Source organism: Rhamphochromis sp. 'chilingali' (assembly GCF_963969265.1).
Source record: "Rhamphochromis sp. 'chilingali' genome assembly, chromosome: 11".
In the NCBI taxonomy this organism is placed as follows: domain Eukaryota; kingdom Metazoa; phylum Chordata; class Actinopteri; order Cichliformes; family Cichlidae; genus Rhamphochromis; species Rhamphochromis sp. 'chilingali'.
The window spans coordinates 9,038,403-9,053,417 of NC_137938.1; the positions used below are offsets into that span (position 1 = coordinate 9,038,403).

The window sequence follows — 15,015 nt, forward strand, 5'->3', positions numbered from 1 at the left end:
TATAGAAATTAACTTTTCAGTAGTGTTAGGAGCAGTGCCAGTTCAGTGTGGTGATGCTATGAAACGTGTTTTTAAGCAAGCAATGCTTTTTACGCCTCACTTGTAAATGACTGATGGGTTATTGCCGTCACCCCACCAGGCAGACGGGCAGCGTGGACACCTAAGTTTGCAAATGCGATGACTAGATAACAAATAATCATGCAGTAAGTGCAGTTTCACAGCTGAGGTCTCTGAAAGGTGATTTATTGGCTGTGTATTGTTACTATAAGTACATTTTTGACAAGTATGTTTTTAATGTTCGGTGAGTTGAGAAATGTTTGAAGTAGTTACTTGGGAAAAAAACCATCTTCTATTTCTCAGTAATCACACTTGTAATAGATTTCATTAAGTTTTTTCCACGTTACAGGTTATATTAAAAGGACTATTAATAACCCCATCCCTGTTGGCTCCCTACTGTGCTCATGAACTAGCAATACGACAACAGCAGGGACTTTAACGAGGCTTCTTCTGCCAGCACCTGACTGGCTCTCTTTTTGCATCTACTTTTAAACAGCAGATAATGATCTCTTGCTGAGGGAGAGGACAGATGGTAGGTTTCAGAGTCCGTGTATTTACTGTCTGGTTCTGCTCTGCAAAATGTTTCTTGGTTGACAGAACTCTTCAAAATGCTTCAGACTATATATAAACTCTTCTCACACTAAGAATCTATGATTTGAGTTTTTTCATATAGAGAACATAGCGTAGTCTGTAGCTATGGGGTTGATTGATGACGTTTGAAGTATGCTTTTATTTTGAAAAACTCCAGTAACTTCCGAGTGTTAGACATAGCAGCTTTTAACGGGTTAGTGAAGGAACACGAAAGGCGTCGGAACATAAATACATACATTTCATCACATTTATGTGAAAATGGGGGCTTGCTTGGCTTTGTGCTCTTTAGCCAGCTGTGTAAGTATCGCATATGAATGTCTGTTTTAGATATTTCCGGAAGGCTTTTGTTTATTCTCCCACTGTTAGGTTAAACTAAGGATAACATTAGTAATTGGTGTCAGGTTTAAGTGTTAGTTGTGACGTTAGGCATGTGATAGCTTCAACAAATGTGAGACCATTTATAAATAGCTGATCATTACTGTTACTTGGGAAATCTGCCAATACTCGACGTTAGATTTAGGGCAGTTAGCGTAGCAAGCTAGTCAGAAGTGAACAGGCCATTTTCATCGCGTTGTTAATAAAATGGAAAGTTAGTGACGTTTGATGTTTAAAGCTGACGAGTTACTGACACCAGATGTAAGGCATGTGATTTTGATTGCCTTCGTAGGAAACCAGCTCATTTTTAGACCGGCTTAACAAGTGCAGGGTGTGTTCAACCGTTTATATATGGGAACTAGGGTATCTGTAAAGGTGGAGTGTTTTTCGTTGATGAAATAAAATACATGGAGGAACCTTGCGCTCTAATGTTTTTTTTTTGTTTGTAATTAAGCATTTAAGTGAGAGGCGCGAATTTCATGTTACTTGTATCTAAACATCAACCCTTGGAACTGCCATGTTTAAAATTTACCCACACAGTAGTTCAGCTAACCTATTTATGAGTGCCATCACACCTAAGCAGGTGATATATTTTTGTGGCTGTCTTCAGCTTCAACTCTCACGCTCTTTATCGCTCTCTCCTCCTACCCCTCCATCCTCGGCAGGCCTCATGTCTGTGTGGCTCAGCACCATGTCTTTTGTGTGGTTGCTGTCCCTCTTCAAATAACTCCACCATCACCCGCTTGGTTTTCTCCTTCTTCTTGCTGATGGGAACCTTTGTGTCTGTTATCATGATCCTTCCTGGAATGGAAACGCAGCTTCGCAAGGTAAGACCTTTGTTCTTATTGTCATATTTATGTATATAATGATATGCAATAGTATTTAACATACAACTACTCATAATATACACCATATAGTCCATACACCATGTAAGTGGTCCGCATGTGCGCGTTCGCTGTCAAAATAAAAGACGTGCACCAGATAAGAAGTTGCAACGCGCGTTTGCGTCCATATAAAAAGCACTGTTTTTGTCCGCTAGAGTGGGATTTTCTGCACCACCTCTCTGTGCGTTCATCATTTGTTTGAAGCCAGCTCACCTCCTGCAACCACTTCTCCGAGAATACGCGCTTCTTTTGTGGTTCGGACTCCTTCTGACATTTCTTTGGAGGTGGAGGAACACCAAAGTAATTGCTTAAAGGAGCTTCTTCGACATCTTTAAGAGTTCTAAACAAATGTCTGTCCTCCAGAAAATCTTATGTACGCAAACACGCGTTGCAACTTCTTATCTTGTGCACGTGTTTTATTTTGACAGCGAATGCGCACCTGCGGACCACTTATGTGCAGCCCTGGTTATTTAGCTCGTCATATTGCAGCCACAGAAATTCTTTTGTCCATGAAACCATGAAGCTGCACTTTCTTTTTGCCTTATAGTCTGATTTGTCATAACTTCTCCATTTTGTGGTCACCTCTTCACCCAGACCTGTCTTATTTGGCTCAGCAGAACTAAAATATATATCCTGCTGCTTTTACACACGGACTCACATAACGCTCAGCAATTCTCTGCGCGATCAACCTTTCACATGTTTAAGGTTGCTGCAGGAGATTTCACTTGTCATGTTTGCATAGTAAGCTGACCATGTCAGAGGAATTGGTGCGCAAATTATCATCACTCACAGATCAGTGCTGTCGCTCTTTATACACAGTTCGCGCAATTGCAAAGTGAAAGCAAAAAACAAGCGCAAATTCAAACGCGATTTCAATATGTCACATATTGACAGTGGCTCACCGATGCCAATGACATAATTACCCAGCTACATTTCCGAAAGAATGCAAAAGCACTGACATATATTTTTCCTTCCTCTGATAGCCCAACGGGCAGGGCAGAGAGAGATTTTGGTAGCCCAACTGGAAAAATCGCTAGCCCCAGGACGTCGGGCTAGCGATTTTGCGAGCCCTGTCAACTGCTGTCACAGTGGTAGTGAAACTGAAAAATGATGCAAACAAGAAAGACAGCACATTTGCCTGCAAAGGAGAAGTTTCTGGTTTGCGTCACACTTTTCAAGTTTCACCACAGTAGAAAAGTGTTTGCAGGCAAATCATTGTATCCATGCAGACTATGGGCGACCGTGACAATCTGGTAGCAAACAACATAGTCACAAGAAAGTTTTTGCAGCACCCTCTTGATGACTGACTTCACCTGGCAACACCCAGAAACTTCCAACAGCCACTCAGTAACCTGCTGGGAAATGCGCTTTTTTTTCCCCTAGCCCTCACGTCATACTGGGCTCTTTTTGTGCCACTTTTTTCATTTGTATGAACGCCATTTCCGCTGTGTTGGGTGTAGCATAGCCAAACTTGCCAGCCGGTTTCGTTTTTGTAAAATCTTCAAATTTTCAGTCTGATTTTCTTACATCAGCCTAACACGGCTTAGCAGCAAAAATACTCACACTCAACACCCTAGGGACCGTTTTGTGCCCCATTGAAACCCATTATAAACGCTATTTTTCACGGCAAAAAAATTACGGTCAAATCGATCGTCTTCGGTTATGTTTCCGCTTCCGCTTGCAGTACTGGCCTTAGAGTTGTAATTTTTTTTATTTGTCCACCGGGTGGCGCCCTTGCTCCACATGTGACGCCTGCTGGAACATATACATGTTCTCCAGCGGCCTGCTCGAGACAGATACCCGGAAAAGGCAGACTAATTTCCCGCGCACAGCAGCAGCTTGGCCCGCTGCTCGTTCCGGACCATTTTATGACCTTAGGTTCGTTTGATTTTTTTTTTTTTTTTAATCAACAGGAAATGACGTATTTGTTTTCACGTGGTAGCGGAAGTGTGTGCTGCAGACACGGGAACCGAACCATATGCTCCGGCGCTGCGCGAAACACACCCGCGGCAGAGGCACTCCTCCCCGGGGGAGCAGGAGCAGCAGCGCCGCCTGGGGACATTTTTGGCTTCTGGAAAAAAAATTAAAACCGGATCGAAATTAATGTTCGTGCCAATCTTTTGTCCATCTAAAGGCCTAATTATAATAACAATAAAATATTACTTCAAATGTTTTTTTTGGAAAATATTTTATGTTTTATGTTTTATGTTTTTGGGGCAAAAAAAGCAGTGCGCTCATGTGACGAAACCGGGATATAAAGGGTTAAAATCCGCGAAATGTAATTAAAACTTGACATGAATATTTCAAGGAGAAGTAGGTCTAAAAGATTGGCTAATTTAAAGTGGAATAAAATATTAATATATAAATTTTTTATAGCACTTTTTCGGGCGTGGCAGAAAACGGTCCCTAGGGTGATGAACGTAAGTTTTTTTTAAAGGATGACGTGAGGGCTAGAGACTGGAGGTTGCCAGGTGGGTCACCAACCAGTCTCTGGGTTTATGTGACCAAAGCCTTACTCAAGTATGTAAAATAATGCAGATCTAATGTTGGATCCTTTTCTTGTAGCTACTTTATCTCTAAATAATTTATTGTAAAGTTCTCATATCTCCATTTAAGTAATGTTACCTGAGAAGTCATATCCTGATTGTAGTGCACAAAATTAGCTGCAACAACAGCTTTTACAGTGTTGTTACAAACTAGAAAAATAGAAAAGGTCATTGTATATTGGTTTGTTTTTTTTGTTGTTTTTTTTGCCTGTCCCGTTTGGCTCTTTTGCATCAGAATTATTGTCTAAAGGCAAAGAAAGATGCCCAACGGATTTACTTTACCAAATTGATCATCCCAGCCTTGCCGTAATGGTCCATTTGATTCACCTTTTATTGTTTATTTTATTTTCACTTACTGAATACAGGACAGACTTGACTGGGGGAAAGAAAGAGTGAAAGAGAAACAGCTGAGAAGAGGGACGGGGGAGAAGGGCAAAAAACAAAAACCAACAGAACGGGCAGGAAAAAAAAAAGAAAAAAAATGCATATATCAATCACCTGGATCACCTGCTGAGAAAGAAAAAAGAAAACAAGCAGAAGAGAACAAGAGTAATAGAATAAACAACATCACAATGATATATGGGAATATGACAGTAAATACTAAATATTAAACATTATTGTGCAGCACATAAGATCAACAGAACACAGTGTGCTTTGAGGTAGGAGCCAAAAAGGGTGTAGTTTGTGGGTGTGATCACCCGTGTGTACACCTGTGAGCATGGACGCGCTTGTTTTTTTTTTTAAAAGGTTCCTTCATGTAATGATCTGCTAGAGGGTGTGGGGGGGCCACAGCCCCGTCCTCCAGGGCATGAAGCAGGTATGGAGGAGATCAAAACTCCAGACATCCAGAGGCCCTCAGAACACAAGAGACCAAGGAAGACCAACAGAGGGGCAGCCGCGCCACTGTCCCAGAAAGAGCTGAGGAGAGTCCCAGATGAGGGCTCACTCAGCAGCCGCGGAGCAGAAGCCAGGGGGGGTTGCAGTGACGCGCCCGTGAGCTCCGCCGGCAGCCAGCCGCACCTGAGTGACCGAGCCCCAGGCCGAGAGGCCGGGGGCACCCCACCTCCGAAGTGGCCCGAGCGAGCCCCAGGCTCCAGGCCCTGATAAGCGGCCGCCAAGGAGTGAGCCGGTGTGTACCTGGACACCCATCCCCGGACACAAAGAACCACCAACGCACCGACGTCTGAGGGAGTCCGCCACTGGCAGGGGAAGTGGTGGGGGGGGGAGATAGGCCTCCAAACCTTGGAGGGCCTGAGATGTCCCCAGAGAGGTGGCGCCTGACACCTAACCTGACATATAGACACAGACATACAGGCACACACAGACACAAACATCCATTCCCACCCTCATGCTCTCATATGCACTTACTCCACACTCAACCAACGTGGAGACAGACATAAAGAGACGTTGTACACACGATCACACTCCCCAAGCGTACTCCACGAACCGGGTCTAGGTACCCTTGCCCCTGGAGGGGGGAAGTGCACCCAGACCCAGGTGGTGTTACCCTTTTCCCTGCGGTGGGGAGAGGCAGACCGCCCCGACTCCGCAGCAGCAGGGAGGCCCCACACTCCAGACCGCAGTCGGACGGCCAACTCCTCCTCCTAGCCCCCCCGCTCCAGCAGGCCGCAGAGAACGGGGGTGAAAGAAGACTCCAAACCTCCCTCCACCCGCTCATTGTAGTGTTGATGCATGTGTGTTCTAAGGTGCATTTAAAACCCAGGAGGGCATGGAGCTACCTGCCAGAGAGCAGCAGGTAAGCGCACCATGACCACCATGGTCACCACCCATCTTGAGGAGTTTGCCCCCTCACCTATACTAATGTGCCACAAACAGGACTTTAATATCACCAGCCATTCCCATGTTATTACGGTGTATCCATATAAATGGCCCACCCTGTACCGTAACATTGTGTTTTTTGTAACAATTAAGCTGGAAACAGTGATACGTCTAAGTCACGACTTGTATTGCAGTGCCTCTGAAAACCAGTAGTAATTGAATTGCTATTTGATACATGGTTTACTTTTTTAGTTAAGTTTAACTGCAAGCTTGTTTGATTTGACTTTCATCTGTTCCACAGATCCCAGGATTTTGCAAGGGCGGAACTTCAATACCTGGTATTGAAAACCAGGTTGACTGTAATGTCATCGTGGGGTACAAGTCTGTGTATCGAATGTGCTTTGCCATGACCTGCTTCTTCTTTCTGTTCTGTGTCATCATGATTCGTGTCCGTAGCAGTAAAGACCCACGTGCAGCTATTCAAAATGGGTGAGAACCTTTTTTTTTTTTTTTTTTTTTAAATTGCAGAAGAATGGGTTCAGGGAGGGAGGTATGTGTACTGTACTACTTCTGTATTTCTTCTGTACTAATTGTAAGTTTGTAAATCTTCAGGTTCTGGTTCTTTAAGTTTCTGATCCTGGTCGGGATTACAGTGGGAGCCTTTTTCATCCCTGATGGGACATTTCATGATGGTATGAATATCTGTTTGCTGAATTACAAGAAACAGCAACTGTACTATATCCTTTTCTTGAGAAATGATAATGAGAATATACACATACCTGTTCAGCAGATTGAGGATGCTGTATCTTTTCCTTTTCATTTCACAGTGTGGTTTTACTTCGGATTGGTGGGATCCTTTATCTTCATTATAATCCAACTCATACTCCTCATTGACTTTGCCCACTCCTGGAACAAAGCCTGGGTAGAAAATGCTGAAAATGGGAACAAATGCTGGTTTGCAGGTAACGTATTCAAGAGTTTTGTGATAGACTCCATATTTGATACTGTAATGACTTTTTAAAATAATGATAGCGCACAAAATCTGATTTAGCATTGAGTTATATTGGTATGTGACATTTCTGGCATTGACACAGGATGAAGCAGAGCTTCTCTGCTGCCCGAGTCAATTTCATCATTTTTCTTAAAATAATAATCCTGTTATACCATCATTAATGTTATTGTGTATTCATTTCAATTCCAGGGCTGCTGTCTTTCACTGTCCTCCACTATGCACTGGCTATCGCTGCTGTGGTGCTTTTCTACATTTACTATACAATGCCAGATAACTGCACAGAGCACAAAGTCTTCATCAGCCTCAACCTTATCTTCTGCGTCATCGTCTCCATTGTTTCCGTCTTACCAAAGATACAGGTACAAACATGGAAACTGTATTTCTTCATGTTGGATACCGCACAGGAGCGATTGCAAGAGGTTAAAGGTATTTACTGGATTTGTAAAATGTGAACCACTAGGGAACGGTGTCTACCAGAGCTAGGCAAATGTTTTGTGTTGTAGCCCAACTCTCTTACCAGAAACAGAAAAACTGAATGTTGTCTAAGTTTGGGGCAGTGCAACAACTTCCTGGTCGGCTGGCTTTCTGAGTGTAGTTTGCATGTTCTGCAGTAACAGTAATCACAGTACAAAAACGTGTTTGTTAGGTTAACTGGTGTGTCCAAATTAGTCTTAGGTGTGGATGTGACAGTAAATGGTGGTCTGCGTTATCCCTGTGTGACACACATGTGACCTGCTCAGAAGTACCTCGTCTGTTACTCTTACAGTTGGAATAGAATACAGCCTCCTTATATGGAGGAGGTTGGTAAATGCAAACAATACCCTGGTTAATGATTTGGTACATAGCTGTTATTCACATACAGCAAACACATTGTTATTATTAGCTTAAGCAGAGTGAGGTTTTTATTTTTATAGTCAAAAAGTGTAACTTTTAATGTAAACAGCTTAGAAAATCTGAGAAGCTCTAAGAAAATTGTAATAACTTGTTCAGCCAACCTAATACCTAATTAATTACAGTAGGCTATATCCTCGTTTGCTGTGTGTGAACTCATGTAAGCATTATTCAGTGCTCTCTAACTGATCTCCTTTTCTCTCACCTCCTGGGTTGGTAGCGACATGGCAGCTGTACCTTTGCAGCTACTTCATTTGTTTCATACACTTTAGCTTCATAGCTAACAGACAGCAGTACATTCATCGGCTGCAGCAGAAAGCCTGCCACCCTCCCTGTCGCAGTCAGCGGACTGAACTTGTTTTCTGGCAGATACCAGTGCTTGAAAGAAACCCGGATGTTTGCGTTTTGCTGCTGTTTGTATTTTTTTTTTCTCTGGTTTCTTTCCAGGAATTAGTGCTGGTAGTAATAAGGGCTGCTTTCCAGGTCCTTCAGGCAATGTTTGCTGCCCTGATAACTAAAACCTTTCATATCTGCCTTGCCATCAGCATTTCCTCTTCCTCTCACTTTGGACTTAGGGCAGACTGGTTGCTACACTATCTTGTGATACAAATTGGTGTATCACAAAAGTACACTACACCTATTTTTAAGTTCACTTAATGTCTCTTTTTTTATTTCTTATTTTCTTTTCCCCCATGTTTTGTATAGAAACTCATGGCAGTTGTTTCTTTGCATTCTGTTAATGGCTTTAGTTAACTTTTGATGGTTTAAGTACTTTTTAGTTTTAAGTACCTTTAAATCCTTTTAAGTACTTTTTACCACTTAGTTGTAAAAGGTTGATGGGGTATTGTCAACCTATGGGCGGGCGAATGGCGTGCACCCAAAAGATTGTAAATGTGATAACTCAAAAAACATGCAACGTAGGACTTTATTGGTAGATCAAACTATGATATTTATTTCAGTCTCAGATGAGTTAAAGTCTCTGTGGCCTAAACCTCAAGGTCAGAGGTCAGGTTTTCTGAGTGTTTTGTCAATATTCTTCCCCAAGTCTTTATGAATGAGTATTTTTTCATAGGCTCTGTTGAGTTTGTGATGCAAACAAGCAGCACATTCAAACACTGTTAAATAAACCTTCCTTTCAAAGCAGCTGAACATTTTATTTTATTATTATTTTGTTAAATATTTTTACTTTTTCTATTTACAGGCAACTCAACCGTACTCTGGTCTGCTTCAGGCTTCTATTATTTCCCTCTACACCATGTATGTCACCTGGTCTGCGATGACCAACAATCCCAGTGAGTCTTCTGACTTCTTAATCCTAAGTCTACCTTCGGTTTTACCTGCATGCTTTTTTTTTTCCTGTTTCCTGACTGTTGTCATTTATTATATGTACTTGCTGTTTATTTGTCGCAGCATTTTTATTTGAAAGGTGAGTTTTTCCCTGGGACTCTAAATAAACAAAGAGCTGCTTTTTGCTAATAGTTAGCACACCCTCTGTGTCTCATTTTCATGTGAGTTGCATGTCCCCTGTGAGTAGTCACAATGGGCAGTGTTGTGCTGACTAGTTACATTCATGTTAAGATGTAGTCATCTTAGTCCCACTGACGTGACGCTGAAGATGTAATGACTCGTCATCTCAAAGCTGTGGACGACCAATTTAGTGAATACAATAACTGGAGAACGAGGTGACGTCAGATTTTCAAATGAATACGATAGGTGTATTTGCTAAAAATCTCAGACGAGTTTGAATGTGAGTGACTTCAACCTCAAGGTCAGAGGTCAGGTTTTTTTTTCCCTATTGTTCTGCTCACACTTTATCAGTACTGGCAAATGGCTGCCCATCCCTGAGCCTGGTTCTGCTGGAGGTGTCTTCCTGTTAAAAGGGAGTTTTTCATTCCTACTGTTGCCAAGTGCTTGCTTATAGGAGTTTGTGTGATTGTTGAGGTTTTCTCTGTAATATTGTCGAGTCTTTAACTTACAATATTAAAGTGCCTGACTCTTGTGATTTGCTACTATATAAATAAAATTGAAGTTGAGTTGTGAAGCAACTTTCACACCAGTGAAGCACTAGTGTGAAAGACACTGTTGAGATGAAAAACATTGAATAAATAATTAAACGTTTAAATGTTAGAAGTTTAACAGTAAAGGGAAAAAGGTGTATTCATGGATTTTTGATACTTTAAAGTTGCATCTTCAGTGCTGTTAGTTACAGAAGAGGAAAAAAAACATTAAAAAATGTGTATTGCCATTATAGTCAAGATGGAAGTCAGAGACTTTAATTCATTAATATGTCATTTTGCAGACCTTCTCACTGTATAATAATGTGCTTTTCAAATCATTTTATAATTGGTGTGTACAATTTCTTTGTGGTCTTCTGTGCACAGATCGTAAGTGTAACCCCAGCCTGTTGAGTCTAGTGTCAAACGTCAACACCACTCAACCGTCTGGTGGCAGCCCTACAGGACAGGTGCAGTGGTGGGATGCTCAGGGCATTGTGGGATTGATCATCTTCCTCTTTTGTACTCTCTATGCCAGGTAAGATTAGCAGTGCCGGAAAATAATATATGTTCTGTTTTATTTGCTTTTGTTAAACTTCCTCATTCTGTCTCTCCCTCAGTATCCGTTCATCCAGCAACACCCAGGTAAACAAGCTGATGCAGACAGAGGAGGGCGGAGGGTCAGGTGGAGAGGGTGTGGTTGGAGAGGATGGTATCCGCAGGGCTGTTGACAACGAAGAGGAGAGTGTCACTTACAACTACTCCTTTTTCCATTTCCACCTCTGTCTGGCCTCTCTGTACATCATGATGACTCTTACCAACTGGTACAAGTAAGTACTCACAGCAGACTGACAGACATGAAGCAACAGGTACGATATGAGACTTTTGACCCTGACGGTGAATTTAAAATCCATAATTTTCACCTTTATCAGTTACTTACATACAGCTACTTGTGATCGCGGCACAGTAGCAGTGGAGCTCCTTGGTAAAACATTTAAAGATAAAAAACAAAACAAAGGATAAAACATGTTTCAATGTTTATGTGGCGGTTTAAAGTTCTGACACCCTCCAATCGAACCACCAGAGGGCAGACTAGTTCACCTGAAAGTTCTTCATTCTTTCAGCACAGATTGAATGTCAGCCTCTTGAATCATCTCGGTTTAGATGAACCTCACCCACCACCAGAGTATCTTTGTTTTTTCTTTCTTTTGTGACCAATTCATGTATATAGAGGAAGTGTGGATGAATTTCCAAACATGTGGTAGGTTGAGTTGGTGTAAACTAAATTGCTGCTTTTCACTCTGTGTCCTCCAACAGACCAGAAACCAACACCCAGGTCATGCAGAGCACTATGCCAGCTGTTTGGGTGAAGATGAGTTCCAGCTGGCTGGGCCTCGGGCTTTACCTTTGGACCCTCATTGCCCCTCTTATTTTCCCTGACAGGGATTTCAGCTGAGCGTGCATCATCTTTCACTTATATTTGATTATTTGTTTTCTGTTTTTTGGCGGCTGGTGAAGTCAAGTTGCTAAGAAGGAAACAGAAAGAATGTTATTAAGAATTTTTATTTCTTGATGTTTCTGTTTTGTTTTTGTTTTTACATTTGTATGTGTTGTTATTGTGTTTGTGTTGGTTTACACCTCTTGGTTGGCTTATTTGGTGTAATAATTAAAACAGATATTGTTTAAGAAGATTTTAAATGTTTGGTAAGTTTAGAGTCTTTACTTACCCATGGGAATTTTTCATTTTCCAGTGACTCACATTAATAGGCTTGCCGCCCTACCTTCTGTAGTGTGAGCATATAAGCACCAGTACCTCCGTTCTAAGTTTTAAATTCCATAACAACGACTCAGCAACAAGGCACTTTCTCAATACCTCAGACATTTCAGTTAGATTCCCTTTTAAAGGTCTTTCAGATCAGAGCTCTCTGATTGGCTCAATCTGGAATACCCCTGATTAGCTGTACTCCTTTACTGCAGGGGGCACCGAGGAGAGCCCTGATCGGGAGCCTCAGAATGAGGTGACTGTGAAAACTAGATAAGACTAATATGGCACGCCCTTCAGATCATAACAGGGCTTCCCCGCGGCTACTAGGCTGCAAGCAAATACATGTGATTGCACCTTGAGCAAGAGTGTCCTAATAGACAGCCAGTCTAATCTCAGCTCTTCCTCGTCTGCTCCAAGCTAAGATGATTTTTCTCCGGTGCTAAGCTTTTCCATGCCTCTGACAGCCACAGACAACAGTGTTTATGTCATGTATAGCAAACTGTTTGCAGCAAGGATTCTTGTATTGATCCGTAGCAGTCAGCGTCATGCAGTGTGCAGTGGTATGGTTCAGGAGGTGAAGCATAAATCCCACCCTACCTGCATTTACTAATGCCATTATAGTAAGGAGGTTGCACCGTGAATTATTAGGCTAAAAACTGGATTTTTAAATGTCTCAATGTACAAAACAATAATAATGCATTTTCAAATTGCTGTTATTGATTTTTATTGCTGGTATTGACTTTCGTAGTGATTCGATGGCTGTAATGGTGATACAGTACTCTTACATATGCATTATATAGTTGTTACCTCAATTTCAGTCTGACTGGAATGAGTTGAAATAAGGTGAGTATATTTTGTAATTGTGGAAAAAGTTTTTGGTACAATCCTGATTTGCAGTTGTCATTTTCAGACATTTCGCTGGACACACACATGAATCGGATGTTGTGTTTCTTTGGCTGCATATGAGTGTAGTGAATGCAGTTTTTCAAAAGTTTTCTGATTGATTTAACTTTTTTTTTAACGTTGTTTATATATTTTGTCACATTAAGGGGAATATTACAGATAAATTTCATGTTGGATCATGATTTAAAATTTCATAACACTATTAAGTGCCTTTCTGTAGTTCCACTTTTCAAAAAGTATCCTAATAGATCACTAATGCTGATGTGCTTACTACACCTTGCCTTACATCGTGGCGATCTGGTCATTGCATGCCATAAAGCACTGGTCTGTAACATAAACTGTAAACATAATTTATGTATAGACTCAGTTTTTAATAAAGATGAAACGCTTCTCCACTCATTGTTTTAAATGAGTCTCAATACAAACTTTGGATTAAATAAATAAATCACAACTACAAACGTGGAGTTTTACACCAAAACCTGTTTGTGGGCAGAGCTGTGCTTGTTTCTTTGGTGGCTTTGCCATTGTAGGGCTATTCAGGTTTCGTGTTATAGATTGGACATGAATCCTTCATGCTTATGGGTGCTAATGGTGGACGCAGGCTGATTGCACTCTTTTCCTAACATGTAGATTAAAGTGATGAGGCACCAGAGTCTGGGACTGAGAAGGAGCTCACAGGCGCTAATGTGCTGATTTTTATCTGTCCATCAGTTGTGTGATTGGGGGACACTCATCAGCTGCTAATGCTTTGCTGATTGTACTTGTAGTTATCTTGTTGTCACACGAGTACAACGCTAAACTGAAAGTGAACCATTTCCAGTCTATAAAAGGGTTCAGCTCTCACCATGTTTTACACATTTGTTCTTAACTCGAAATCAAAGCAGCAAAATGTGTGCAATCGCTCCTCTCTGCTGGTACAGAGACAGCACAGTGTGTGCCAATCTCCGCTGTGTTATTTCCTCCTTGCCTGGCTGGTAGACAGGACATGTTGGTTTTGGCTGCTGCACTCACTCAATCCAGTCGGCTCTGAATGTGGAAATATTCAGGACATACTGCCTCCTGTGGACCTCCACCCTCCTGCAGCAACACCCCTCCATCAGCCTATCCATTTCAATCCTGAGTTGATGGATTGTGCCTGTTTGACAGACTGAAATCTGATTTATTTCACTTTAAGCTGAGGAAACAAAGACTTCCTAAACACTGTGGGGAAGATGACAACACTTCACTAAATCCTTAAAGAAAACAGCTCTGAAAATATTATGGTGTGCAAAGTGCATTCTTCCATTTCTGTAAACATGTACGTTACTTGTTGGAGTCCAATTATGACTATTCAACAGATTTAAATTTGGACAAGCCGGGAAAACACAACTGCCACAGGAGAGGACAGCAGTTGTGTGGCTGCAACATCTGCGTAAAGGACTTTACTGAAAAACTGAACAATTTTTAACTGCAGCTGCAGGCGTGATATCCAATGCTCTGTTTCTGCATTTGGCTTGTTGTGATGTGGTGATGCTGGAACACTGCGCATTGCATGCATGTTTGCCAGCCTTTCCTTTTGGCTTTTTGCAGTTTTTATCTGATTACTTGTGCCTGACATGTGACTTCACTTCATGGAGAAACAGAGTGCATGTCAAGTCTTGTGTAATCACTGTCAAACGCACAGGCATTTGTAGTAAACTACCAAAACTGAAAGAAGCCATGTCTGTCCTCTGACAGGAGCAGGCTTGCAGCACATCCTCCAAATCTCTGACGCTTTGACCCCACAAAACTGTTTTATCTCCTATTTCTTCATTTCTCCCTCACTGACTGGAGCGTTTACATTATAAAACAATCAGACTTATTAAACAAACACTCTTCTTTCATTAGCCCCATCTGAAATGTAACAGCCTCTGAATTCAGGCAGCACCAGCACCCGAGAACAAATTAGCCAGGCGTCATAAATTTCACTTTTATTTCCCCTGCTATCATCAGGTGTACAAATGTGAGATCTGGTTTTCTCATTGAGTAGATTTAAGACTCTCCTCGTCTTCGGCCATTGGCTCCAGCGTCATAAATCTCACTTTCATTTCCTCTGTTATCATCAGATGCAATTTGTCGCCGTAATAATCGGGAGCTGTAATGTGCTGATTATGAGCCACTTAGTGTAGCTCTGCAGCCATGCTTAGTTAGGCCTGCTGGGATTTTTAATTTTAGATTGATTCAGACAATCGTTATCACT

The 15,015-nt window shown here is 41.7% G+C and overlaps 1 protein-coding gene across 2 annotated transcripts; it reads left to right on the forward strand.

The window, feature by feature from the left end:
• Positions 1 to 789: 789 nt before the first annotated feature.
• On the forward strand, positions 790 to 13,211 carry serinc2l (serine incorporator 2, like). Of its 2 annotated transcripts, XM_080895981.1 has the most exons (10): positions 790 to 945; positions 1,689 to 1,850; positions 6,534 to 6,721; positions 6,845 to 6,924; positions 7,060 to 7,194; positions 7,434 to 7,603; positions 9,337 to 9,427; positions 10,517 to 10,667; positions 10,750 to 10,959; positions 11,447 to 13,210. In XM_080895981.1, the coding sequence occupies exons 1-10, from the start codon at positions 907 to 909 to the stop codon at positions 11,583 to 11,585; spliced, it is 1,365 nt and encodes a 454-aa protein (XP_080752107.1). In that variant the 5' UTR covers positions 790 to 906; the 3' UTR covers positions 11,586 to 13,210. The 2 variants fall into 2 exon arrangements, with proteins under 2 accessions (XP_080752107.1, XP_080752108.1); XM_080895982.1 differs by lacking the exons at positions 790 to 945; positions 1,689 to 1,850 and adding an exon at positions 5,638 to 6,209 and having other exon boundaries at positions 11,447 to 13,211.
• The last annotated feature ends 1,804 nt before the right edge of the window (positions 13,212 to 15,015 follow it).

Bases quoted from the DNA above. Each gene is read 5' to 3' on its own strand.
- serinc2l (XM_080895981.1), top strand. From the start codon at position 907: ATGGGGGCTTGCTTGGCTTTGTGCTCTTTAGCCAGCTGT. The intron at 946-1,688 runs GTAAGTATCGCA...CATCCTCGGCAG, and splicing joins TGTGCTCTTTAGCCAGCTGT to GCCTCATGTCTGTGTGGCTC. The intron at 7,195-7,433 runs GTAACGTATTCA...TTTCAATTCCAG, and splicing joins GAACAAATGCTGGTTTGCAG to GGCTGCTGTCTTTCACTGTC.